The following is a 26684-nucleotide window of genomic DNA, read 5'->3' on the forward strand; positions in this document are numbered from 1 at the left end:
AAGTAAAACATAGTTTAAACCATTTTCTTATTTATTTAAACTGTTATTGTGAATATGGACTGTATTTATGATTTGGACTCATAATGAAGATTTACGGTTTTACTCCATCTGCCGTTAGATTATGCTATATGTGCGTCAGTTTCACCAAACGGCCCAACGCGCGTGCTGGAGCGGTCATTTAAGAAGGGATGGACGTTTGCTTCAAGTGTCATAGGTTTGTGAAAATATATTTGTATTATCTTTCTGCAGATGTATAATTTTCTTTAGATTCTTTGTCTAATAGTAAGCAAAAAGACATTTGACTCCAGCTCACCTTCGGTGTCGCCAAAACCTATAATCTTCTAAAAGAGTGCGTACGCACGGTCAAGAGCATCCTTACGGTGCGCACTTATTTACGCCAAGTTTATTTTTTATAAATCCCGATGTGCGCGTGGAAAAATGCGTACGCATATTTCTATGCCCATTTTGTGCGTACGCAACGTTTTGCGTACGCAAAACTTGCAGTTGGTCATGTTTGCTGATGATAAACTAATCAAAGGAATCTGGTAAGTAGACACCCTGACAGCTACTTACCCGCTTATTTCCTGTGGAAGCAGTGAGGGTGTGCTTAGTTTATCACTCATGGCTTCTCTATTTTGGCCTCGTTTTGTTAAATAAATAATGACAAGGTGTAATATGTCATGTTGTTGTTCAACTGAAGATGTATTTACTTAAATTTTGAAGACCTAACAAGAAGAAGATGCTTTCTTTTTATTGTCCTTATGCGTAAAATCATAGAATTAAATAGGGTGTCCTTTCGTTTTCACATGATTGAAATTGGGAAATGTAAAATGTTTTTTTTTGCTCTACTATGGAAACCTAGTTTGGAAGTGACTTAAGATGAGTAAGTTATGTGTCATGCATCGCTATACTATTGATAATGGACAACTGACCTTTTTTCCCCTCCAAAATTTCACCAAATTTTCATTAATGTGACAGCTCCTTAACCATTTCATTTAAAATGATATATTTAGTCTGTTTTAGTCCTAACTTGTGTATTTCAGACAGTCTCATGCTATGTGGTTTGTCTAAGTTCTCTTTGCCTCACACACACTTTATGAAGAAAGACACACACTCACATAATAGTAGCTGTTCCAGTCGTTGGCTGTGGGTACAGCGGGCGTGTGTGTGGCAGGGCTGGCCGTGTGCGTGTGTGTCGGTGTGATAAAGCCTGGCATGATGGGAAGGGCACTGTAGGTGGGCAGCAGGGTCTGAGCACTGCCATTCAGAGAGGTGTGCAAAGGTGCACTCAAGGGGGTCTTCACCACCTCCACCTCCTATTGAGAGACACGGAGATATCATCAAACATTTATGCTGTATCTATCCAAATGCAACACACACACTATTCAAATTACAGCTCTCTCTCTCACACACACACACATCGACCCAGCTGCTGTGCTGAGGAGTGATTGAGTGTTTTCAACAGGATCTCATGTCCTAAGAGTGTCATGAGACTAAGTGAGGAATGTGTCTCTGACCTGTAATACCACCTGCCACCACATTTACATAAGCTCATACACCCAACACAGATACCACCAACACACACATTAAGAAAGACTACTACCACACCAAAATATGTATATACAGTATATTGTGGATTTTTTTAAGACTGCACTATTTCTAAGCCATCATTCAAAAAAAAAAAAAAAATTGTGACTGTAGAACAAAAAAAAAATGCATGCAGCTCAAGTGCTGCTACTATTAAAGCAAATGTATTCTGAAATGTTTTAGTTTACTGTAAATGAGAATTCAATGTGAAAAAGGTATTCAATGTCTATAGACTTATTCACACCCCATTCAAGTAATTAATACTTTTATTACTATATTTATACTTTTATTCAGCATGTATGCATCACATTTTTCCACCAAAATAGTAAGAAGCACAACTGTAATGTTTCTCGAGCACCAAATCAGCATTTTAGAATGATTTCTGAAGGTTCATGTGACACTGAAGACTGAGGTAATGTCTGCTTGAAATGTTGCTTTTCCATCACATGGATAAATTATATTATTACAATAGTATATTAAAATAGAAAACAGTAATTTTAAGCTTAATAATATCATATAAATTGTATAATAACATTTTTTTGTTTTTATTCTTGGTTTCATATGCATGCTATTATGGTAGGAAAAACAATCAGTACAGATTTTTAGTGTTGCTGAATGCATACAGTTTATATAGTGTATATGCATATAGAGAAATGAAAGTCTAATTTCTGATCTATTTTGGTCTGTGACAGCATGAACTATCTGCGGTAAGTCAAAGAGTGATCCGTCATAAAGAGAGGCCCTACCATGTCAGCCCCGAAACACTTAGTGGAAGTGGAGGCTTTTGACTTTCCTGAAATCTGTCAGAAGAATTACAGCTGGAGTAGTTTGGGCAGCATGTTAACTGTTTTAGCATTTCTGCTGCAGTGTATATGTGTATTTCTGCACAGTTTAATCCCCTTTTAGTCTGTAGTCTATGAGAGTGACAGGGATGTACACTGTAAAGTGAGCATGATTAAGCACAACGTGTTTCAGTGTGTCTGTGTAGTGTACAGTACCTTGCTGACATCTCGGTGCTGGTAGACTTGAGCAGCTGACTGGCTCATCTGCGTCTGAGAATAGTACTGATTGACAGCATGCATGTAGGAACTGTAGTCTCCATACGAGGAGGTGACCACCACCTGTGACACAAAAAGACACAAAAACACATTTGTTATCATGGTGGGGACTTTCCATTGACTTCTATTGTTTTCCTCCTGAGTTCATGATATTTTCTATCCCCTAACTCAAACTTCTTTTTGTTAGTAGAACCCCTTTGACCTAAAAAGTGCCACATGAGATGTTAATACTTTAATAATAAACACCATGGCTTTCTGATGTCAGTAAATGAGACATCAAGTAATCTTTTAAGATAATTTAAGTAAATGTTTTATTTATTTATATTTTATGATTGAATTCATTATTAGTTTCTCATCAACTCACAGACTCCCTGCAGTTTCCTCACAAACTTTCAAGAAGTTTGCGAACCCAAGTTAAGGAAATCCTGCTTTAAACTTTTTTTTCATTTTCATAAAGATATTATTTAGAATGCGTATTATGTGGTTTTCCTCAACGAGACAATGTAGACCATTTCAGGGTTGTTGTTTTTTTTTTTTTGTAGGAAAATAAATTGTAAAATGGGCGCTTTACTATAGTATTGTCCCTTTGGTATGTGTGTTTACCTGAGGTTGCTCTTTTGCGCATTCAGTAACTGCGGCCGTCTCTTGGCTTGTGTTTCCGTAGGTCTGTGCTTGGTAGTGTTGGTACCACTGCTGCATGGCCTCCTGTCACACAGAGACACAGATCAGAATAAAATACAGTCAGACAGCTATAACTGTGATCTATATAGGAATCAAACACGTCTTGACTGTCTTAAAGGAGAACTCCGGCACAAAATGAACCATTGGTCTAATAAAACATTGGTACCTTGTCGACCGTTCTCTGAGATTTGTTTTCATGATAATCGAATGTAAAGAGTTTTATCTCTAAAACTGTTTAGCATATAACTCTAGTATATGGGGGCATAATAAGTAAAACGAAATCGCTAGTTAATACCACTAACAAGCCTCAAAATAGCCCCACACTAACACAGTAACATAATGAGGGTCCCTGCATGCAAAACAAAGCATTGAGAACTTTGTAAGTGTATAGACCGTTTAATAAGAAGATACTTTATAAAGACAGTTCCCTTCGTGTTTACAGGCAGGAGAAAACAGTCTTGACAAGTCGAACCACGAACGCCGCTCATAGAGTTCAGAAGTCTGCTGAACTTCATACATTTCAGCTCACTTGGCATGTCGTTTGTGGTGCGACTTATCGAGACTGTTTTCTAAAGATGGCGCCGCCTGTATACACGAAGTGGACTGTCTTTATAAAATATCTTCTTATTAAACGGTCTGTACACTTACAAAGTTCTCAATGCTTCGTTTTGCATGTAGGGACCCTCATTATGTTACTCTGTTAGTGTGGGGCTATTTTGAGCCTTGTTAGTGGTATTAACTAGGAATTTTTTTTTACTTATTATATGCCCCCATATACTAGCGTTATACACTAGTATATGGGGGCATATAATATATTATACATTTCCAACAAAATCAGGCCAAAACAAAGTTCATTTCAGGAGTTCGAAACAGCTTCCCAAAGCAAACCTTACAGAGAAGAGAGTTATTTCAAATTATTGCAACTTTTTGGCCCTGAAGTATATGTCGAGAAGCGACACCACAGTCGGCTTTTGTTGCCACTAGTTCTTTGATGTCGGTTTGGTGTTTCTGAGCCTTTACTGACATTTCTCACTGACTTTGGTCGCAACCTCAGATGACATAACCAGTCTATTCACTGACTATACAACAAAATGGCAACAGTTTTCTAACTTTATAGGATTTTTCAGGAGTCCATCAGGCAAAGAATGTGTGCTTAGGTACAGGGTGGCTCCAGTGGTCAGTGTCCAGGGAATTGGGCTACTTTTAAGTTGTTGCCGCGGGTAAAAAAAAAATTCTGCAGGTTGATTTCCACCCTCTTAAGTAAGATTTTGATGCTCTAACACCCCCAATACACCCCCCAGACATACAAATTCAGTTGAGAATTCCAGTGTCGTCTGGTGAAAAGCACATTGGGCTATTTTTGGGCTGGAAATCATTTCCACCACCAAAATGGAGTGTTTCTGGGTAAGAAGATTTTGGGGATTCATGGTTCATGGCATTGAATCTTTCAGAAATATTGAGTTTTGTAGGAGAAACTAGAAACGAAAATAGATATCCTCGAGCACCAATGACAGGGGTAGACTGCTTTGCTCCAACTCCAATTAAACAAACCTAAAACAGCTAATTAAGGTATTCAGGATTATTGAAAATAACAGGAAGGTGTGTCGGAGCAGGTGTTGGAACGGAAGTCTGCAGGAGCGTAGCCCTCCAGGATCAGGGTTGGCTTACCCAGCTTTCCATGTAGACAACTTATTTCAAACAACATATTCCTCTCTATTCAGAATAAGCATCAAAGGGGACTGAATAATACACTGCTGAATACACATGTCCATCTACATGACTCTATATGACACTGACTACATTTTATCTCTTTGCATTGCATTGTATCTCCTGAGCTGCTTCCTTTTTTCGTCTTCATCTCATCTCTCCATCTAACCTTAAGCCTAATCCTTTTCGCTAGCTTTCTCTTATACCAATCCCTTAATATATCTTTTCCTTCTCATCTCATTCCCATCACTCCTTTCACCATTCCCATGCTCTCTTTCTCTCTGGACACCTACAGCGTGAAGCTCACTGTCTCATTTCACCAAAGCTGGTGGAGTGTGTGGGAGTGTGCGACCAGATGGGACAGACAACTCGCAGCCAATCTTCCTCTTCCCTCCTGTCTTCCCCCTCTGCATCTCTCACTCCCCCTTCTCTCCCTCCAACTCTCACCCACTCCTTCTCGTATTGTCATAGGAACGCCGGCAGTAATGAGAGGGAGACCCACATTTAAGCCGTTCAATCCTACTAAAATTTCTTCCCCTCCAAACTCTCCACCAGAGAATGAGTAGGGATCACCCTAAAGACACTGGAATGAATCTGAGAGACTGTGGGAGGAATTGGAACTCTTTCTGCTTCCCTCTCATCCTCTCCTGGAGCACATTTTCCTCTCCTCTGTGTCTGCTGAAATCTTTACATTCTGATTTGTAATTCATTTCACAAGTTTTTGACAGAACAGTGCAGTGGCAGGATATCATTGGGTAGAAAGAAGGGCGATGGGAATCAGAACATGACACAGGGTGGATTCGAACCTGCATCTCTGTGAAAGCACCGTGTCCTAACCAGGGGTTTGAGTTTGGCTGGTTAGCTTTGGCCAGTTAGCCAGTAGATGCCGTAACTACACCATGGGTCCTATTTTAACGATCTGAAATGCAAGTATCAAGCGCGAAGCGCAAGTAACTTTGTGGGCGGGTCTTGGGCACTGTTGTTATTTTACCGGCGGGATAAATGACTCTTGTGCCCGACGCAAGTTTAAAAGGGGTTGGTCTGAAATAGCTTCATTATTCATAGGTGTGGTTTGGGCGTAACGTGAAAAAACCAATCAGAGCGTCATCCAACATACCCTTTAAGAGGTGCGCATGTTGCATGGGGGATTGTTGTTATTATTATGGTGAATTTATCAGGCACACACCAGGAGCGTTCACAGCCAAGGAGACCGACGTTCTTGTCAGGGCAGTGAAAGACAGAAGTGACGTTGTATGAGGATGGGAGAAACCCACCCAAAATCAGCGTCGGTTAAACAAGTGTGGGAGTTTACGTCTTCATTGACACCACAATGATTTCCCTCATGTGTTAATATTTTCCTTGTTATAATGTATGATTTGGAAACATAAAAACTGCTGCATCTGTGTTGATGAGAGAATCAAAGTCTATGCGCGTTGTGCACCCGTTACATTATGGCCAACCATGCGCGCTTAAAATAGCATTATGAACAACGCGTAACGCACCACTGACTTTAGACCAGGTTTTTTCTGGTCAGTGGCGCAATTGTTTTCTAGAACTGCAAAATAGCACCAAGGAAAGTTTGCGCCAAAACACGTCTCCTTTTTTGCTCTAACCCGCCCAGGGAGTGCAAGTTCATTCCCTAGTTTACCAACGTACGTCTGTGGAGGGAAAAGCCCGCTTTGCGCGGGTGCAAAATAGGAATGATACATGCGTTTCTGTATAAATTCATTTGCGCCGGATGCAAGATAGAGCCCCATAAGTGTTGTTATTGTTAACAAAAACTTAAACTATTAACAAAACTTTCAAAAATTTATTGAAATAAAGCTGAAATAAAAATATTAGAAATGTTGCCTTGGCAACTAACTTAAATTACTAAAACTAATCTTTGGAGGGCTTTTTTTCAGGTACCTATTTGCTGCCTTTCACATTTCTGGAAAGTCAATAGGTGAAGGACTTGTAACTGTGTGCCATGTGGTTCAGATAATCAGCATTCGACATGATGTCGTCTTTCTAAGTAATTAGTCAAGTGGCATTTATGGCTCAGGCTATTGGCTCTAAAACGTATATGCCCAGAACTGAGTGCCCATGAGCGAAGATGGCATTTAAATCCCATAATTCAGGGGTTTTTTGGTGAGCCGAGCCAGTTGCTGACAGTTAGCTTATAACAAACCTCCTCGGTCCAAACTAGGTATGATCCGACAAGTTTCGAGTGAGTAGCAATTTGTCAGTGTAGTAACAGATATTTGAAGTTTAATGTGAAATGGGACTTGGGGCCAATGAGATTTTACTGCGAGGGTTACAGTGCGCACCGAAGCAGAAACAGAAACCAAGCAATAAACAAAAAGCTCAGTTGGGGCAAACAAAAAATCTGATTTAAATAGAAGGAATCATTTGCCTAGGACACGGTGGTGCACTACAGATCCATTCTGATGGAACTCTTTTTGTTCTGTTTTGAACATTTTTCTTTATTCCGTATAGACCCATCTATCTCTATTGAACAGCTGGGCATATGGCAGAATTGTTTACTTTCTTTCGCTCTCTCTGGTTTTCGCTGTCAAATCTGGGGCTCAGTGGAAACCTGTGTTAGAGAGAGGAGTTGTGGGGGATAAATTGGGGGAGAAAAGACTTGAGAGAGTGGGCTAAGAGCGAGACAGATTGATGGTTGCAGTGAACACTGGGATTTCTTCCTTTCTCTGACTGTCAATGTCTGTATTCCACAATTATCAAATACTCTGTTCTGATGCACAAGATCACAATCCTAACTCCATCAAAAAAAGAGAGAAAAACAAGAAAAGAAAAAGAAACAGACCAGTGACTGCATCTGTGCCAGTGATGTAACTGTTATCTAGCTAAAGGCTGGTTCACACGGCAGGATTATTAGCCCTATTTTAGCCCCGATTCACCCCTTCCGACAATCTTAAGGATGCTCCGATTATCGTAAAATCATCTGCTCAGATATTCCTGCCATGTGTGGTGTGTTAAGACTGCTCTCGTCTGCTCGGAAGGATGCCGCGACCGCTCCGATCTCAAATTGGGGATATCCAACATGTTGGATTGTTTTGGCCCGATTTCTCCTTGTGTGTGGTGTCCCCCGGGGACGAACGAACACGCAGCCTGTGAACTGTGGCATGTAGCCAATCAGAAAGCGAGGTGACGAGGCGTAGAGGAAGCACCGGCGAGAAACAAAATCAAAACAGCCGGCACTCGGCGGTATAGCGCACCAGAATGTCCGGTGGACGCTTTTTTTCCCCGTTAAAAACAAACTACACACTATCGCCACTGCATCCTCTTGGTCCACCATGATTGTTTACTCTGAAGTCACGTTTGATCTCGAGGGATTTTGCGAGATTTTCCGTCTGACCTAGGAATGCTCGGGAGTCAAATTGGTTCATGTGTGATGTGTTGATTTTGCCGTGTGGCTGCGCACCACACACTGTACTACCAAAACTGTTAGACCCTTGATTTTTTTATCGCTGTGTGTGGGGTCTCTTAGGTTTGGAAAATCGGCCGACAATTTTAAAATCGTCCCGTGTGAACCAGCATTAACAAAATTATAGCTACTGTACTCTAAAGAACGTTCTGGGTCAATAAAATGATCAATGCATATTTTTGTCCAATTGCATTAAATCAAAATAATTTGATTAAATTCATATCCCTTTATTCTATAAAAATGTAAAAATTTGAATACATTTTCAGTACATTCAAATAATAAATATTATTTTATGTTTTGGTATCTTAAATTCCTAAAATGCAAGGTGGAGCAACCACAAATGAACATGGACTAAGACTAAGAAAACTATTAAAAAATTTTGTTTTAGTAATAAGAATAATTTAATGTTAAACACTTTCATATAAACGCATTTTATAAATATCAGTAGTTTTAAAGCTTTAAACAGCTAAAACATTTTTTCACCAATTAATGTCAGGTGCAAATTTTATTATGAATTGACAATTTAATATGCATCATCCAGAGAACCGCAATTGATCCTTTCCTACTTTAAAATATGGGTATTGGTACACTTTACATGTCAGTGGTACAACCAATGTAAAACAAGGAAAATGCTATTTTATCATAAACTTATTTATTGTATTAAAAAAAGATATGTATGAACTTACAATTTAGCTAGCACAAGCAAAAGCTAATATAGGCATCCAAGTAGAAGCTTGTTCAATGTAAAATGATATTCAAAAGTCAGGTGGTGCAACCAGGAAGTCAGGTGTATTTAACTTACTATGTACTCGCATCAAAATAATTGTTAGGTGTGATGTACTTGTTCATGTTGTTTTACAAAACACTTGCTGCTATTGAGGTGGGATACCAGTAAGGTTTAGAGACACGTTTGGTGATATGGTTAGGTTTAAGGGGTAGGGCCAACCGTGTAATTATAGATATATTTACAGAAATTACTACAGATATAATAAGCAGGCATTTTTTAAATATAAGTAGAATGTACTCAATAAGTCCATTGTATCAAATTATTTATTTCAACGTTAGTACATGCTAGTTAAAGACACTTAATATAAAGTTGGACTGAGAATTTAGCATGACACAGGGAGCGCATTTAAAATTACCCGACTGTAAGAGAAGCACATCTAGCAAAAAGAAAAGAGAGGTGAGGAACCTTTTTCAGTAGTTTTTAAATTTAGATGAATACATTTTTGATATTTTATTTAAAAATTTTCAACTGACTTAAGCTGATGTTTTTTGTTGTACCTACTGAAAAAACTGACTTTGTGGTAATTTAATCACAATCGATTACAGTGTTTCTAACCAATCCATTGCAATGTAGCCTATTCCAGTGTATTCCGAATGTGATGTCAGGAGATTTTTTCTGTTATTGATCAATTTACCACTTTTACTTTTCACTTTTTGTCATATGCTGATTCATTCTAATATGCTGATTTCTTGCTCAGGAAATATGTTTTGTTATTATCAATAATGAAAACAGTTGTGCTGCTAAAACTATCCAGGGTTCAACAAAAATAGTTGTCAAGATTCTTCAATGAACAAAAAGTTAAAAAAGAAAAAAAAAACAATATGTGTGCATTTTCACAGTTGTATTGCAGGTGTTGTAGTTACCTGTGTGTATTGCTGAGCGTACTGTTGAGTGTATTCTGCAGGAGTGGTCTCTGTGCTGTATTGACTGGGTGGGTGGGTGTTAGGCGGCAGGACTGCGCTGTATGTCCCAGTGTGCGCCTGCACAGTCTGAGGTTTACTGTTGCAGGGTGCTAAAGGAGACACAAAAATACTGATGTAAATCATAGCCTGTTCAGGGACACCTATTTAGAACATCTCTCATACAGACAGTCTTTATCTTCTCTGCTGGAGTGGGCTGCAGCCCATCTGGCTGTGGCCTTGAGCAAGGAGAGACAAGACAGCCGTACACTGTAAATATTATAGTTGAAAACAGAGAGCTGACAGAGAAGAGATACATTCCAAGGTCTGGCAGAAGTGAGTCATCTTCAGTGTGTGCCGTTTTGATCGTGCACGTACCTTGTAGTACCACTCCAGGAAGCACACTAGCCAGGTTTAGATACGGGTTGGATGGCAACTTCACTTCTTTAGGAGGATCTCCCAACAGAGATGTCTGACAACTGGACTGACTCTACAGAAAGAGGTTAAAAAATGTTAGAAGAGCAGCAAAACAATATGCTACAGTTCATTTAGATGCTAATCTGGTACATCACCGAGTTGCTCACATATAGATCACACAGTGAGACTGAAATGTCCATTACTTCTCAAAACATACAGATAACATGAACGATCTTTTGCAATATATTTGCTAGATGTACTTGAAACTGATTATTCAGAAATATATAATGCAGTGGAAAATTGAATGCAAATTGATTTTAAAGGAACATGCCAACTTTTTGGGACTTATTCACCGTATCCCCCAGAATTAACAGATTAAGTCCATTCATAGCCTTTTCATTTCTGTGCGTGCTGTAACTTTGTCTACGCACCCACCGCTAGCCTAGCTTAGCACAAAGACTGGATGTAAATGGATCCAGCTAGCATACTAATCCCAATAAGAGACAAAATAACGCAAACATTTTCCGATTTTTGTAGAGTCACAGAGTGTACAAATAACAAGGTCATATATGAGACACAGTCATCTTTTAACCATATAAATATTGGGAACTATATTCTCAGAAGGCGAAGTACTGCTACTTGGGCGGAGTGATTACCGCAGCACCTGAGATGCACTGTGGTGAGGAGTAGAGAGTTCGTTCAGAGTTAGAGTAATAAAGTCAGCAGTTACTAGATAGTAAAAGCATAATTTACAATCATGGGTGTTCGCTGTATTGTAAAAAGCTGTGACAATAAACACTGGAGACCAGGTAATACCAATGATGTTTCAACAGCATGTAAATAGAAAAATGTTTGCATTATTTTGTCACTTATTGGGATTAGTATGCTAGCTGGAGCCATTTACATCCAGTCTTTGTGCTAAGCTGGGCTAGCAGTGGGTGTGTCAGACACAGTTACAGTACACACGGAGATGAAAAAGGTATGTATGGACTTATCTAACTTTGGGGGTTACGGTGAATATGCTAAAGTCCCAAAAATTCTCTGTGTTCCTTTAAAGGACCGGTATTTGTGAAAAGTGAGCTATTATTGGTTATCAATTATAATACACAACACTATATTCACAATACAACACAATCTCTCTTATAGAGAGACTCCGTCCACACGCTCTTCTGATTAGAAGTGATTTTTGATTGATTTTAACTCGTGTCGTATCGCGTCTGGTGTGGACAGACAAATTTCTTGTTGCTGGAGTTCTGGTTAGGATATGGTGTGATAGTAAGTAAACATGGCTAATGACCAATCAGCATCAAGGACCAGAACTATCCATTTTAAAATCTATCAGCTATTGTACAATGTATTACTATATGTACTATATACATATAGTATATATTACTATATGTTATTGATAAATAGATATATACAATAGGGATGTCATGTAAGGAAAATTCTCTATCTAAATCTCCATTTTTCTCCACAGAAGATATTCCTTTAAAAATCTTTGCTTTTTCTTTCACAGATTTCACAAATAAACAGCAATGCAAGAGAAGGAATGAAATGGAAAAGTACTGGCAGAGAGTCTGGTATTCATCTCTAATCCAGTCACAGAAGACAGAGCTCTCCATTAGCCTGTGTAGAGTAATGCACGAGTAATCAGAGCCTGCAGCACTAGTGGTCTGTCATTAGGGCTCAGAACTCTGTCAGAGTCTGTTCTGAGCTCTACAAGGTGGCTGAGTGCTTGCGTCTGAATAAAGACACCTCCAGACAGAACAATGGAAATCTTGGAGTTCGAGGAGGTCGACAGAAGCACTTGAGACAGAATCACAAGTACGGTATAAGCGAGTCGAGTGTGTGCTTGTACTGAGTGTTCAAAGTGTAAAAGTGTACCCCCTTAGATGTTGTGTGTATATATACTGTAAAATACTTAGAATAATTATAAATATAGAATCTTTTCTAACAAATGCAGAAGTCTTTAGTTTTGATCCATTGCATGTTTCCTTTTTGAATCAAATTATGAATTTTGTATATAATTAACTATAAATTAAATGTAAATTATAAATATTTCACCACTGTTAGGCGGAAATCTCCATATTTTTTTCATTATTCATTACTATTGATCACTCTGGGTTTTGCAAATATTTAACTAATTAAAAGTATTAAAAAGAGCATGTGACTAAACCTTGTATCTCCATTGGATACGGTTTTTGAACAACACAAAAATGTGAGTAAATTAAGACAAAATTTTAAAGTCTGAGGGCCAGATGTACGTACATTTGCGAACAAAGCGCTAATAGCGTAATGGCCAAGACACAGAAAGCGCTTGATGTGAAACCGCAGTGTTGGTGTTATGTACCAAACCTGCAGTTCATCAGGTAATCAGCGCCTGTCCCCACCCACTATACCGTAAATTGCGTTCGTCAAGTACTTGCACTATGATACGGCAGAGTCCAGACTGCAATATTCCCACTGCTGATGCTATGACCGTTTGAAATGATCCTGATGCCAATAGTTGTGATGTAGTGAGGAGTTTCACAACTGCTGGAATATAATGTGAACACTGAGTCGGAGATTCAATGTCATCTTTGATTTCTTCCAGTAACTGTAATATTGCGTAGCTGCTTAATCTGTAAAGTTTAATGATTTTGTTTTCACTCAACTGAAAAAGTGATTCTTGTGGCAAAAATCTTTTCAGCTCATCTACTTAGCCTATGTCTTCGTCTTGCTCGAATTACTGCTGCCATTTTACCAGGAGGCATATGCCAGGAAACCCGCTTCCTAAATTGACCCTTCGCTAAGCCCCGCCCTCCCTAGTTACTGTTGCTACGCCTGTCAAGCTTTCGCGGCTGGCCCATCTATTATAGTGTGGATGCACCCGGTATCAAACATTTCAATGAGATAATTAGTAATTTTCGGCGAACAAGTGAAATATTTGAGAGAGCAAGACAAAAGGGACTACAGTATGCATTCGAGGGATATATTCACGACATTTTATGCAACCGATTAGAGAATAATTTCTTAAAAATTGAAGTTAAAGCCTAACGTTATAGTCCCAGCGCAAGCAGCAGCGCCTCATACACTGACCGTTCAAATGGGAAACACAAATTGAGGAACAGCTATGTTCATACACAGCAGGGTATGTGAAAATAATCTTAATAATTATAAATCAAACAGCTTATCAATAAATCTTGTGGAATAACACTAATACCGGGAGAGCCGCGATCGGATTGGGTTAAGTTACTTTGTAGGCTAAGGGGTAACGTTAGTAGGACGTCGATTAACAAAATGCTGAAATATACTGTATTTTAAAGTATGTCATTGAGCCTTTGTCTTGTCTCTTTTATCGTCTTATTTTACGTTATCATTATGACCAAAGAACCGCCACTATTTCCAAGCAATAGGTGTTTTTGTTAAGCATGTCGACATTTACCAGTAGTTGTGAATGGGTCTCGCACATAGACGCTAGATCACGCCAATCATTTTTCCCCTTGGCTTTTAGATTTTCTGGAAGGAAAACAATTCCTCTCCCCCGTCCAAACTTTTAGTATACCGGTATCAGATGTGCACAATCCATACGCACAATGCTTCAGCATGTCTCCCTCGTTCGAAAGCTTGCCAGACCTCCCGCGTATATTTACGGTTGCTAAGACATGATTGGCCAGTGGCGGTTTTCGGGCGTGGCTTAGCGAAGGGTCAATTACACCTGCTTTTAAAGGTGGGGTATGTGATTTTCCTTTTTGACCATTTTTTCAAAATCACAGCCACAATCAAGAGGCGGAGAATTCGCTTTTTTACGCTTCCCCTCCCGTTTCTTTATGTGACACTCCCACTTTCCCCTTGACCATCCCATTAATGGATATGCATGGCACAAAAAGTGCATTTTGCCATTTTCAGTTCCTGCGACAGGCAGTCTTTCATCTCTGCGTCCCATTCGTACATACCTCACCATGGTTTTATGCGCACTTTGCGAAACCAATACGTCTGAAGTGGGCGCAAAAGCGTTAGTACATGTGACCCTGAGTGAATTATTAGTCCGCACACCAGAAGATGCTCCTAAGAAAATGTAATGGTTGCTCACCACGTGTACATGTAGACATGCAGACAACGATGTCTGATGAAGGGCTTGGGCCCGAAACGTTACATGTACACGTGGTGAGCAACCATTCAATTTTCTTAGGCCGTGTGTCCACCTAGACGCTCCGCTGAAGACGCCGTGCTTTGGGCGCTTGAGAGCGTTTTGGCAGCGCAGCGTTTTTTCCGTTGAGACGTTTCGTTGCTATGATACAGAATATCCGCAGCAGTTGAATGTTGTGACAGTTGGTCGGTGTGGTATTAGTCCCGCCCCTCCACCACTGTGATTGGACGGCTGGGTAAAAAGTGACGGTGATGAGCGCTGCGTTTTATCCAAAGTTAAGCATTTTTCAACTCCCAGCGACCAGTAAAAACGCCGGGCGCTCGGCGCTTCAGCGTGAAAGAAACACTCAGCGCCTCGGTACGCTCGTGGCGTTTAAAAAACGTGGCGCTCCCATTGAAAACAATTGAAAACATACGCCAGGCACGTGGAAAAACGCTTTGGTGGACACACGGCCTTAGGAGCATCTTCTAGTGTGCGGACTTATTGTTTACTTTTGTTGCTACCTTACTGCCCAGCACCCAGTTTTATTGTTTTTGGATGTGCGTGCTACACCTTTTGAACCCTGAGTGAATTATTCTCATTAAGTCTCATTAAGATTTTGTCATTTTTTGTCTTGAGGTGAGAAACTGGAGAGGCAGAAAGCAACCAAGCTCACCGTGACGGCAGTACTAGTCTGCACACTTAAACTGTGGTGGTTGGCTGGAGCTTTGTGCGTTGTGCTCCCCAGCAAAGGTGTGTTAATCCCAGAGAGGAAGTTGTGGAGTTGTGTTTGGGAGCTTAAAGATCCCCCTGCGGTTCCTGGTGGTGCAGGTTGTTTCTCCGGAGCCAGGCATGTTGCAGTGACTCCGTTCTGTTCAGAGACGGAACTCGCATGTGAACGCCCAGGTATATGTGACACCATTCCAGCCCCAGAGTTTCCACCCTGGGATGTGACTGGAGAGGAGTCTTGGCCCAACTCTAAAAACCAGAGAACCTTGTTAAACTTTTGCACCCAATGCATACAGTTCATACTCTGGAAAACCTTCATAGTTTAGAATTTCAATTTATCTCTCACTGTAACACCTGCATGGCACTGATATTCAAATAGAAATGACCCTGCACAAAGACATACTCTTCAAACGTGTTTAAAGCTTTGATGAATGCCTTTGCATACACAAACAGACACACGTCTGTATAAAAGCACAAAGAACTACTAATTGAAGTGGCTGCCTTGCACTGCTAATAGTGGGGCTTTCAAACTGTTTGAGGATTTGCAATGCAAATGTCTTTCCCTGCAGTAGCGAATGAGACCTCTGGGCCAGGCTTGAGGTCTGCAAGGTTGACTAGTAGCTCTCACCTGTGGGAGAATCTCCCAGCAACCCCTTCCCCAGAGGAACTTGTGTTCGAAGACCCAGAACTTTCTGCAAGAGCAGCCGAGATGGGTCACCTAAAAGACCCTGGACCTGGTAGGAAATGAGAGAGAGATCGATGAAGGAGGAAAACAAAAACAGTCAGGCCATATGACAAGCAAGTGAAACACAAATGAGATTATTATGGCTACAAAAATGCACATTCCAAGACAAAACACACATGCATTAAAGGAGATTTCTGTCAGCATTATTATTGCGCTATTTTTTAAAATACTTTTTTCAGCACAGATGGCTTTATTATTTTTTTTTTACCAGAACCTCAAATTTGCATTAGAAATGCCAGCTGGATGTATGGTTCTAATACTTCTTTATATAAATAAATATAAATAATGCCTTTCTGAACAAAAACTGCAGTTTTCTCATTATTTACAAAAGGATTTAATGCAAACCAATAATATCCTTGCAAAAAGACACAATTTAGACTGCTGTTGTAACATGCATTATTTTTCTGGTAAGTGTACTGTGGTGATATATTTCTTTTGTTATGGGCATTGAAACACGTGAACACACACACACACACCGACACTCACATTAGTGATTTGCTTGTCTTTGATCTGTAAAAGCTGTTGTTGGGCCATCTGCATGTGAAGAAGATTCTGCAGAACAAGACCGTTTCCAAGAATGGCAGACTGCATGAAAGAAAAAGAGAAACATAGATTGCTATACATTCTTTTCTATCTATCAGTGAAGTAGCTGCCTATTCATCATAACATATTTCCCTCTAAGGTGTTATTCTTAGCTGTACTATAACATTTTTATCAATGATCGGCAACTGTATTTCTTTAAGGTTATTTCTTTAACTATGAGCACCTTTGTTTTGTGGACTTTTTGAAATAAATCTCCCTTAAAATAAACCTTTCAAACTCTCACTAGTTTAGACAATCTACATACAATGTCCAACAGTACAGTAGATATGCACGCATTACAGCAGAATCCTGTCATTTTGACATTTTCCTCCCTCCCTGAACCATCATGAACTAATGTCATTTCAGCCATACTACTATTCAATTCAATTTATAAAAAAAAATTGTATTCTATATAAACAATTTTTAAAATATTCTATTCACAGGTGACATTTACCATATAGCTAATTTTAAGCATGCACTTCACCTATTCTCTTGTTAAATTAATACATTAACTTTTCAAAACAACTTTTACAACTACCACAATAAACAAAATTGCGGTGGAAGGAAGGACTCCACTCAAGGAACTCAAGGACAGTCATATTTAACAAATAAATAAATAATTATTAATTATTAATAATAATACATAATACTTTATTTTCAAAATATATATACTGAAATGATTTATTTGTATTACATTATTTGTTTAGGTTATTATAGACCTAAGAAAGTAATAATTTTTTTTTCTAATTTTGTATTTTTACAGTTTAAGTCTGAAATGGTATATATATATATATATATATATATATATATAATAAAGCATTTGGAAAGTAGCACAAGTAAATGATGAATGCATTATAAAAGTTTCCAAAAAGAAAGAAGTTAAAAAATGTTTAGTTTGAATAAAATCCAACCCTTAAATATACAACATAAGAGCCTAAAGTTAAAGAAACACCCTATCAGCATTAAGTCAGTGTTGTGGGTGAAAGAGAAAGCATGTACCTGCTGTGCTTTTCCTAACTGTAGCAACGCGGCAGTCAGAGGTGGACGCAGGAAGGGGATATTGTGTGGTCGCCCAAACTTTCCTGGTGGGAAACCATTAGATAAACCCAATGAGTGGGACAAATAAGAGAGGAAATCATGTGAAAAGAGCTTGCAAGCTCTCAAAATAAGAGAGATGGACAGCAGAAAGTATGTGGTCGATACTGGCAGCCTTTGATTTGGTAATTCCAAAAATCCAGCTTCAGTACTAATGGCAAGTTGCTCCGGAATAGGTAGAGAAGTTTAACATTTAATCATGTGCTATATTTAGTGTAGTAATTGTGTGTTCTCTATAAGCTCCGGCCTCCACTTCTTCCTCAGCTCATTTATTCTCCCACCCAATGAAAAGTTCATTTTAATATATGATTAGGCTTTCATCAAGGGGAGAAATCTGCTCAGAATCTACACCATGGTGATCACTGTTACACACACACACACACACACACCCACACATATGCAGAGACATGAGAGATATTTCATCTCAAAAACTACAATCCTCACAGGAAACATTTTTGGCTCTGTCTGAAAAAGTACTTAAACATTTTACTCATGAATATTCAATAAATTATTTGGCTAATAATAAGTAAAGAGCCATTTAAGAGAGACAGAGACAGAGAGAGAGAGAGAGAGAGAGAGAGAGAGAGAGAGAGAGAGAGAGAGAGAGAGAGAGAGAGAGAGAGAGAGAGAGAGAAGAGAGAGAGAGAGAGAGAGAGAGAGAGAGAGAGAGAGAGAGAGAGAGAGAGAGAGAGAGAGAGAGAGAGAGAGAGAGAGAGAGAGAGAGAGAGAGAGAGAGAGAGAGAGAGTGTGTTACCTCCTCGTTTGGCGTTGGGGTAGGGTCTCATAAGGACTTGGAGAGCAGCAGGATTGGTCATACTGTTGAGGAACTGGGCCAGATTGGGTTCAGGCAGTAAACCTTTCTTATTGCTCAACATCTACAGTAGCACACACATATGACAAAGATAAAACAACAATTTATTATTTTATTATAAATAAAAAAGCATATCCAAGCAATTATTATTGTTAACAGATTATCAAATAATTTTAAGTAATACATGTATCTTCAGTTAAAGGGATATATTTTCTTCTGTGGGAAACAAAGGTATTTTTTTAAGAATATGCAGGCCAATTTATTTTACATAAAAAAGTGGACGCTCCAAAAACAAAACAAAACAAAAACTAAACGCCTAAAAAAAATAAACGCCTGCAACATAAAAAGTTCCATACAACTTCTGCATTATATCTTCAGGATGTTTAGAATATACAAAACTGAATAACCGTGTAAAGCCTGACATAAAAAAATTGATAAATTCATAAAAAGCTCATTCAAGCCCATTTCCAATCCGTCGAAATCGAAGCACTAATCAGAAACGTTGGGGTGGGCTTTACACGATGACGACAGCGCTGGGATTTTGAAGGCTAGATTACAATGGATGTCATCATCGAACATTACTCGTTTGAATCAGCTACTCTTTAAAGCAATTTGAATGTTTCCTTTTTGTTAAAAACCGAGCAAAGAACAACACTCGCTCTGCATACAGTATGCCATCTCCTTCATCGCTCAGATTGGTTTTAGGTCTATCCGCAACGTCCTTCTGGAAATGATTTTAACCAGGCTAGCAGTTGCTCATATTTATATGGCCAAAAAGTAATATTCAATTCTCATAGATTGTAATGTAAATCAGAGAGATCTTCATAAGAGTATAGAAACTTCACATAAAATGTATTTAAATATCAGTTGTCACTAAATATTCCCCAAAAATCTTAGTAAGATGATATTTAAATGCTTACTTATGATCAAAGCTCTCTAGTTTTTATTTTGGGGAGCAAAACATACAGTATAGTGCAATGCAATGATGGCTGGGAGATAAACAATAACATTTCCCAGAAGCTCCACATTTTAAAATGTTTGAAGTTGCTTCAGTCCAGTGAATGTTCATTTTGAAATATTATTGACAATATAAGTTTATACTTACTTTAGAAAAATCAGTAAAGTTTTCACAGCAAAAAGATACATGACCTGTAGAGCATATAATTACAGTATACTAAAAGGCCTTTTACTTTGTAAAAAAGTAGTAAACCTATCAATCAGACGACAAAAGGCATAGCAGATTGTGTAAAACAGGTTTTTCTGATCACTTCTAGAGGTTTTAGAAATGTACCAAATAATATGCGTATCAAATATGGTTCAGTAGGTTTTATAGGGTTAAGATGTTTTTCTTTTTTTTAGTTTTAATTTTTTAGTTTCCTTTTCATATTTGATGTCTTGTCAAATGTTTATCTGGAATGTTTATGTCCCAGCGGTGAGTGAGCATGTGTGACCGTGAGTATTTGCTGGCATGGGGGAGACGCTTGCAGACATGCGGAACCCCTGATTAGATCTCTGATGTCTGCTAGAGGTGTGGATCCATCCCAACACACTCCAACTCCATCTGCTGACTACTACTCCCCCACCCACACAAACTTGTGCACACACACACACACACACACCGCGGTGCTTTCATACTGGAATGCATGAAGCCAAAGATGCAACAACATATTCAAGTATGAGAGGACATCTACGTAATAATTTAAGAATCAGGGGAATGTGGTGGTGGTGGTAGTGGCCTTGGGTGAAGAAGCAGATGGGTGGAGTATTTGGGAAGAGGGAATAAAGAGACAGTTGGCCTATCTCTTTATAAGGATGACAAAAGCAGGGCCATATCCCATCATGCCCCCTGCCTAGAGCTTCAGATATGGATTAGCAGAACACTAGAGCACAAATGCTCTATTTTCCACACCATTGAATCCATAAACACTGAAACAAAAACATCAGGTGGTTTATACTAATCTAAAGTTTTCTCAAATTTGAGTTCTTAAATAACCGACAGTATAGATATAAAAATAAAGCAAATATTATAAAATAAGAGATCAGATAAAGTGTATGAAGCACTGATTCTCCCACAATTCAGCACATTTTAGAGGAGAGGTATAATACAAAGTAATATAAAAGAATTAGGAATGCACGTTTCGATACCAAAACTGGCATGACACATTTGTGGATTAAAACTAAATTGTGCGAGTAAGTAGTTCCCTACATCATTACAGCATAATGGCAAGTGATAACTTTACCGCTGCACTGGAAAAGCTCTACATGTGCATTCTGCCATCAAACGAAAGATAAAATAGGAGATAATGATAATAATAACTAATATGAAAAATCACATTTTAACAGACATAATTATGCATGAAAATGACTATGATGCCAAGTAATATATACAGAGGGGGAAATAATGATTTGATCCCCTGCTGGTTTTGTAAGTTCGCCTACTTACAAAGAAATGAAGGGTCTATAATTTTTATGGTAGGTTTATTTTAACAGATAGAATCAGAATATCAACCCATTATATAAAGGTTGTAAGTTGATTAGCATTTGATCGAAAGAAATAAGTATTTGATCCCCGACCAACCAACAAGAATTCTGCATCCCACAGATTGGTTATGTGCCTATGTGGAACACAGACTAGTAGTCTTGTCACTTTAAGAGAGTACTCCTAATGTCACCAGTCCACAGAATCTGTATCTTCCATTCCATCCTCGCCACCACCATGGGCAAAACGAAAGAGCTGTCAAAGGACATCAGCGACAAGATTGGAGACCTGCACAAGCCTGAAATGGGCTACAAGAAAATATGGCTATGGGCTACAGAAATGGAAGAAAAAAAGAAAAAAAAAACATCAATCGCCCTCGGTCTGTATCTCCATGCAAGATCTTGCCTCATGAGGTAAGGATGATCATGAGAAATGTGAGGGATCAGCCCAGAACTAGAAGCTTGTTAATGATCTCAAGGCAGTTGGGACCACAGTCACCAAGCAAACAACTGGTAACAGACTACATGTACACCGCAATAGATTGAAATCGAAAAGCCCGGAAGGTCCCCCTGCTCAAGGCGGCACATGTTCAAGCCCGTCTGAAGTTTGCCAATGAACATGTAATGATTCAGAGAAGGCTTGATGTGTGTGATTTTTCTTTATATCTACCTATATATCTACCTGTTGATCCACTCGTGATCGAGTAGTTATGCTGCAAAGTACTTAAATTCTCACTAATTAGTTAAATTAATTAAAGTCTAAAAGTCTAGTTAAAGTCCCTAACAAACTCAATTTCAATTCACGCTCTTATGACAATAACTGAGGCATTGAACAAAGGAGTCATTGAACATGACTGAAATATAACCAGTAGGCGTGTATCTTTCGACGGTTTTGCGTATGAGCTCCCGGAGCACTAACCAGTCAGGAAGACAAGTGCAGACACCTGCTAGTCCCCAAGCAAGTGCTAAAATTATATGACTACACTCACACACAAAACCAATGGCCCGTCAGACTGAAGGGAAAGCTTGTGCCCTCACAGTCTGTGTATGAGTGGGTAGGCGGGTCTCAGAGACAGACAGAGTACAGAGACGCCTGTGGCTCGGATGGGTGGACTTCTTGAGAAATGTCAGCTTGCATTTGCTCTATTTGGCTTGATATTTTTCAGAGGAAAAAGGAGAAGTAAGGGAGAGAGAAAGAGTGGAGGAGAAAGAGAAAGGATAGAGGAGGGGACAAAAAGCATTGCATTAAAGACCCCATGAAATCAAAATAGCAGTTTGTGGCTTTCGGTTCATGTGTTAGCTTTGAAGTCATCTGTATACTTTTATGCTCCTAAAGGTTGTTAAAATTGCCAAAAAATTGGAATTTGTATATATTTCAATTCTTCAGTGGAAGAATAGACCAAAAATATTGACTTGCACACAAGAGCGTAATACAAAATGTTGTACAATAAAAATGATCTAGTAAAAAAAAAGGCTTTTATAGCTATTTTTCAAAAAGGAAGGATACGATTTTTGAAATGTCCTACTACATTTTCCTGTTTCATTAGGACATGTCCAACATAATAACGTGTATACACAAATTGTTTTCATAAAATAATTTCATTGGGTCTTTACACATATTCCATTATTAAAATATAACCAAAAATCCTCTTCTTTATCTTCTCTGCATTTCTCCTCTGCTCTTTGCTTGTTTCCTAATCTAGCTTTCTAATATATGTGGCATTGTATATGGAGAATCTGTGACAAATTGCTTATGCTCCTCTGCTGAAAGTCACTTTGGATAAAAGCTTCTGTATGAATGTAAAATCTAAAAAGATAACGGTAGTTTTTATTGTCCACTAGAAGTGAAAATCTGAACAATGAAATCAATCAATGTCCGGAAGTAGCAAACTGCTCTGCCAACAATATACTGAATTCTGCAGAAATAAGTCCCACATTCAAAATGAAAAGTTACATTTGAAATGCCAGACAAAAAAATCTACGCTCTAAAAAAACATCAATGAGAACCAATATCTGAGACATGAAGGAACATGACAGAGTGATTTTGTGTGTGTAGGCTGGGCTGTTCTCAGTCTTGATAAAAGACAGTCAAATGTGGTCTGTAAATAAGCTTGTCACATAGACAGCACAAAAAAGATGCTAAATACAAATAATAAAATGCAAACAACCATATATATATATATATATATATATATATATTGCAATAGCTTGTGTTGCATATAAACTTTTTTAAGTGTTTTTAATTTTTTTATTTATTTAATAATTTTAAAGAAATTAATAGTATTATTCCTTAGACACATTAAAGTGCCACCAAATACTTTTCCATTATTATATAAACAATTAAATATATGCTGTTGTTTTGAACTTTTTCTTCATCAAGAATCCTGAAAAAAAATCGAATCAAACACAAACTTTTGAATGCTAGTGAATATATTAAATGTTTTTTAATCAAATATTGTATAATACATGATTATATATAAAAAAATATATATAATGATAATCTTTTTAAGACTTTATTAAGAACACAGGAGGAATTTAGAGTTCAAGATGAATTTCTTTATCGTGAACAGAAAGCTAAATACCGTATGCTTATTTTTTTGCTTGCTTTCCTTCTATCTTACTTGAGGATTATACAAATGTAAACCAGACTGCATTAAATAGATATTCACCAGCAGCATAAAAATAAACATGGATTGTGTCTACCACAATGTGTATTATGTAGTGAATTATTAGGTGCTGAGAGCAAGGAACCAACAAAATGAAAGAAAAGTTTAGAAAACAAACACTCCAACTATAATTGTCCTGAAGCAAAACCATTGTGTTGAAGAACATCAGTTAACGCTCAACACCACTGGCAGTATCTTAAGGACAGCGTTGTTTTAGACAGACTGCTGGTTTACGTGGATCTGTCCAGCATGATGAAAATAGCCCTGTGGTTTATTTCAGGCCTCGGAAATGCACCGGAGGTCTGGAGATGTCTGAAACAGCAGGGTTTGTATGAATACTGTAATTAAACTGTCACCACTGCTGTTTCACACATGCATGGGTGTGCGTTAATGCTTCTGCATGAACGAAATGCTCTCGTTGCTTGCTGTGGCGGTAAAGACAATGGCACTTGTCCCCTGTGATTGTGTGCGTCACTCACCACACCCTGAGCAGCGATGAGGGCGGCGAGAGTGCTGCGTCCAGAGGTTCCTGGGGGACAGAGAGACAGGCGCATCTCCTGACCCTGGATCAGCTGTCTGTCCATCTCCAGCAGCATGGCTTCAGCCTGCTCCGCCGTCTCGTACTCCACAACAGCGAAACCCCGCACTGGACTTCCCTCATCCTGAGCCAACTACAACACACACACAAACACACACACACACAGTGTTTAGAGATCAACAAATCTTGCCAAAGGCATGGGATTTTAGTACATCATTACAATCCAATTTTATAATCATCTCTCAGTTCTTGCGATGCATGATTATTTTATGAAACCATAAAATTAACAATTTCATTCAAATTTTCATTAAAATTCTCAACTGGAAGCGAAATGTATCTGCAGACATGAGATCTCAGCTCTTCTGGGTTGTGCAGAGCCTTAAGGAACCAACTGATTTGTGACTTTTGGTGTTGATTTGTGAGCTGCCTGCAGCTAAAAGATGTGGTTAATGATTGTGACATGTGACATGAGAAATAAAACCCCACAGCACACTAAGCACTACTTTGCTATTAGAATGGAAATTGCATTTTAATTATTGAGTATTTTTGTGGCAAACTTGAACTTGTCTGTTTATTGATACTGCAGGGTTCAAATATCTGGTATCACAAATTATATATATATATATATATATATATATTAGGGCTGTCAGTTAAACACTTTATTAAAGGTGTTAAAGCAAACCCATTTTAACGGCGTCAATGTTTTTATCGCAAGATTAACAGCCTTTTTGGCCTAGCAAACTTTGTAGTTTTTTTCACATGCTTTTGCAACAGGACGCGGCATGAGTGACACTGCGCTATGAAACCCATTAATTTCAATGCCTTGTGCCGCGCAAGGACGTTTTGTTGCTTCGTCGACCAAAGCGCAAGTGGATCTAGCTAGACTGGAAACAAAACAACAGGCACGCCGCCTCACACACTTGTTTAGGCTTGCGAGACGGCCAAATAGTTGGTTAACGTTACATTTTGAGTGGATGACGAGCGCGAGACGTCGAAATGGATGCCAATAAGATTCTGGGACAAAGACGACTGTGGGACAATAATGGGACAAAAAGAAATCATGGGACAAAAATAATGGGACAAAAAGAAATCAAGAGACATTTAGAGCAATTAAAATGTGTGATTAATTGCGAGTTCACCATGACATTAATGCGATTAATCTCGATTAAATATTTTAATCGTTTGACACCACTAATATAAAATTATATTATTAGTTATATTATTAATTTTATTATATTATTAATATATAATTATATTATGTTTTAATATATATATATATATATAATTATATTATTATTATAGTATTATTTGTACAAAGGATTTCAAATTTGCTTATTTGATTAGTGACCTAGAAATGCAGTAGAATATCTTATTCACATTTCATATACTATAATTAAAATATAATTACTATACTAACTGTAAAAAGTGTGTAAATCAAGCAGCATATCACTGACATCTTTGCTGAGCCAGTGAGAAAAGTTGCATTGCAGGGTTAATCAAAAACAGAGATGACAACATTTTATTCTTTCAATAATGCAGCCTGTCTGTGGGAGAATGTGCTGTGTTCAAGCAGGCAAGTCAACTCCTTTTTTTATAGTTTTTTTTTTTTTCCATGACACTGGATGGGGTGAAAACAAGTCTGGGTTTGGACTTATTAAAATAAGTCTGCTGCTGCCTTTAAAAAATACTATGAATGATATGTTAAATATAAACAGAATAACCTTTATCACTTACAACATCTCTGACATGCAACGCCACCAAAAAGTAGACGCATGATTTCAATTGCATTAGATAACAAAATATTTGGGACCAATGTACCCAGCAAAGCAATTTTGCAATTAAAAGACGTATAATAATAGCGGTCCAAACACAGCCCTGGTATGCTCAAATTTGGCCAGTCAGTGAAAATTTAATAGTCTAACTATAAACCATAGCCCAAGAATAGACTAGTCATTAATTACAAAGCATGTCAACGTTTAAAGAACGTATCTATCTAAAATATAAACACACAAGCAGATATATATGTTTAAAAAATTAATTTCTATCACAGAAATTAAACCAAACATCTTCACTGTTGACTTTGCTTACATGATGGAATATCATACGTCTCTCAAGTTGGCAAAAACGACATGTAACCAAATTCAAGGTTATTTTGGCTAGAAGAGGGTCACTCATAGCCGGACAATATGGGGTCTATAGTTAACCTAGACGGTGAAATGAAGGCTATCGCTTGCTGACACACATTAAATCAAATAGCAAGCAAGAGTATTTAAAGATAAAGTGATTCATCATAAAAACTTGCACATGCACATAAGCTTACTTGCAAACATACTTAAGACTCTAATTCCCAGCACAATTACCAGGCA

General features: G+C 38.3%; 1 protein-coding gene across 1 annotated transcript in view; it reads right to left on the reverse strand.

Annotated features, from left to right (window-relative positions):
* The window catches only part of raver2 (ribonucleoprotein, PTB-binding 2), a 124838-nt gene that overhangs the window by 50543 nt on the left and 47611 nt on the right, over positions 1-26684 (reverse strand). The window contains exons 4-14 of the mRNA XM_039691672.2: positions 24260-24451; positions 18580-18700; positions 17730-17812; positions 16635-16733; positions 16032-16137; positions 15351-15652; positions 10528-10639; positions 10114-10262; positions 3249-3350; positions 2586-2708; positions 1119-1316 (exon numbers count right to left, since the gene is read on the reverse strand). Of these exons, the coding sequence (XP_039547606.2) occupies positions 1119-1316; positions 2586-2708; positions 3249-3350; positions 10114-10262; positions 10528-10639; positions 15351-15652; positions 16032-16137; positions 16635-16733; positions 17730-17812; positions 18580-18700; positions 24260-24451 (1587 nt within the window). The remainder of the gene's footprint in view (positions 1-1118; positions 1317-2585; positions 2709-3248; positions 3351-10113; positions 10263-10527; positions 10640-15350; positions 15653-16031; positions 16138-16634; positions 16734-17729; positions 17813-18579; positions 18701-24259; positions 24452-26684) is intronic.

Source organism: Pimephales promelas, chromosome 8 (genome assembly GCF_988280905.1).
Source record: "Pimephales promelas chromosome 8, fPimPro1.hap1.1, whole genome shotgun sequence".
NCBI lineage: Eukaryota > Metazoa > Chordata > Actinopteri > Cypriniformes > Leuciscidae > Pimephales > Pimephales promelas.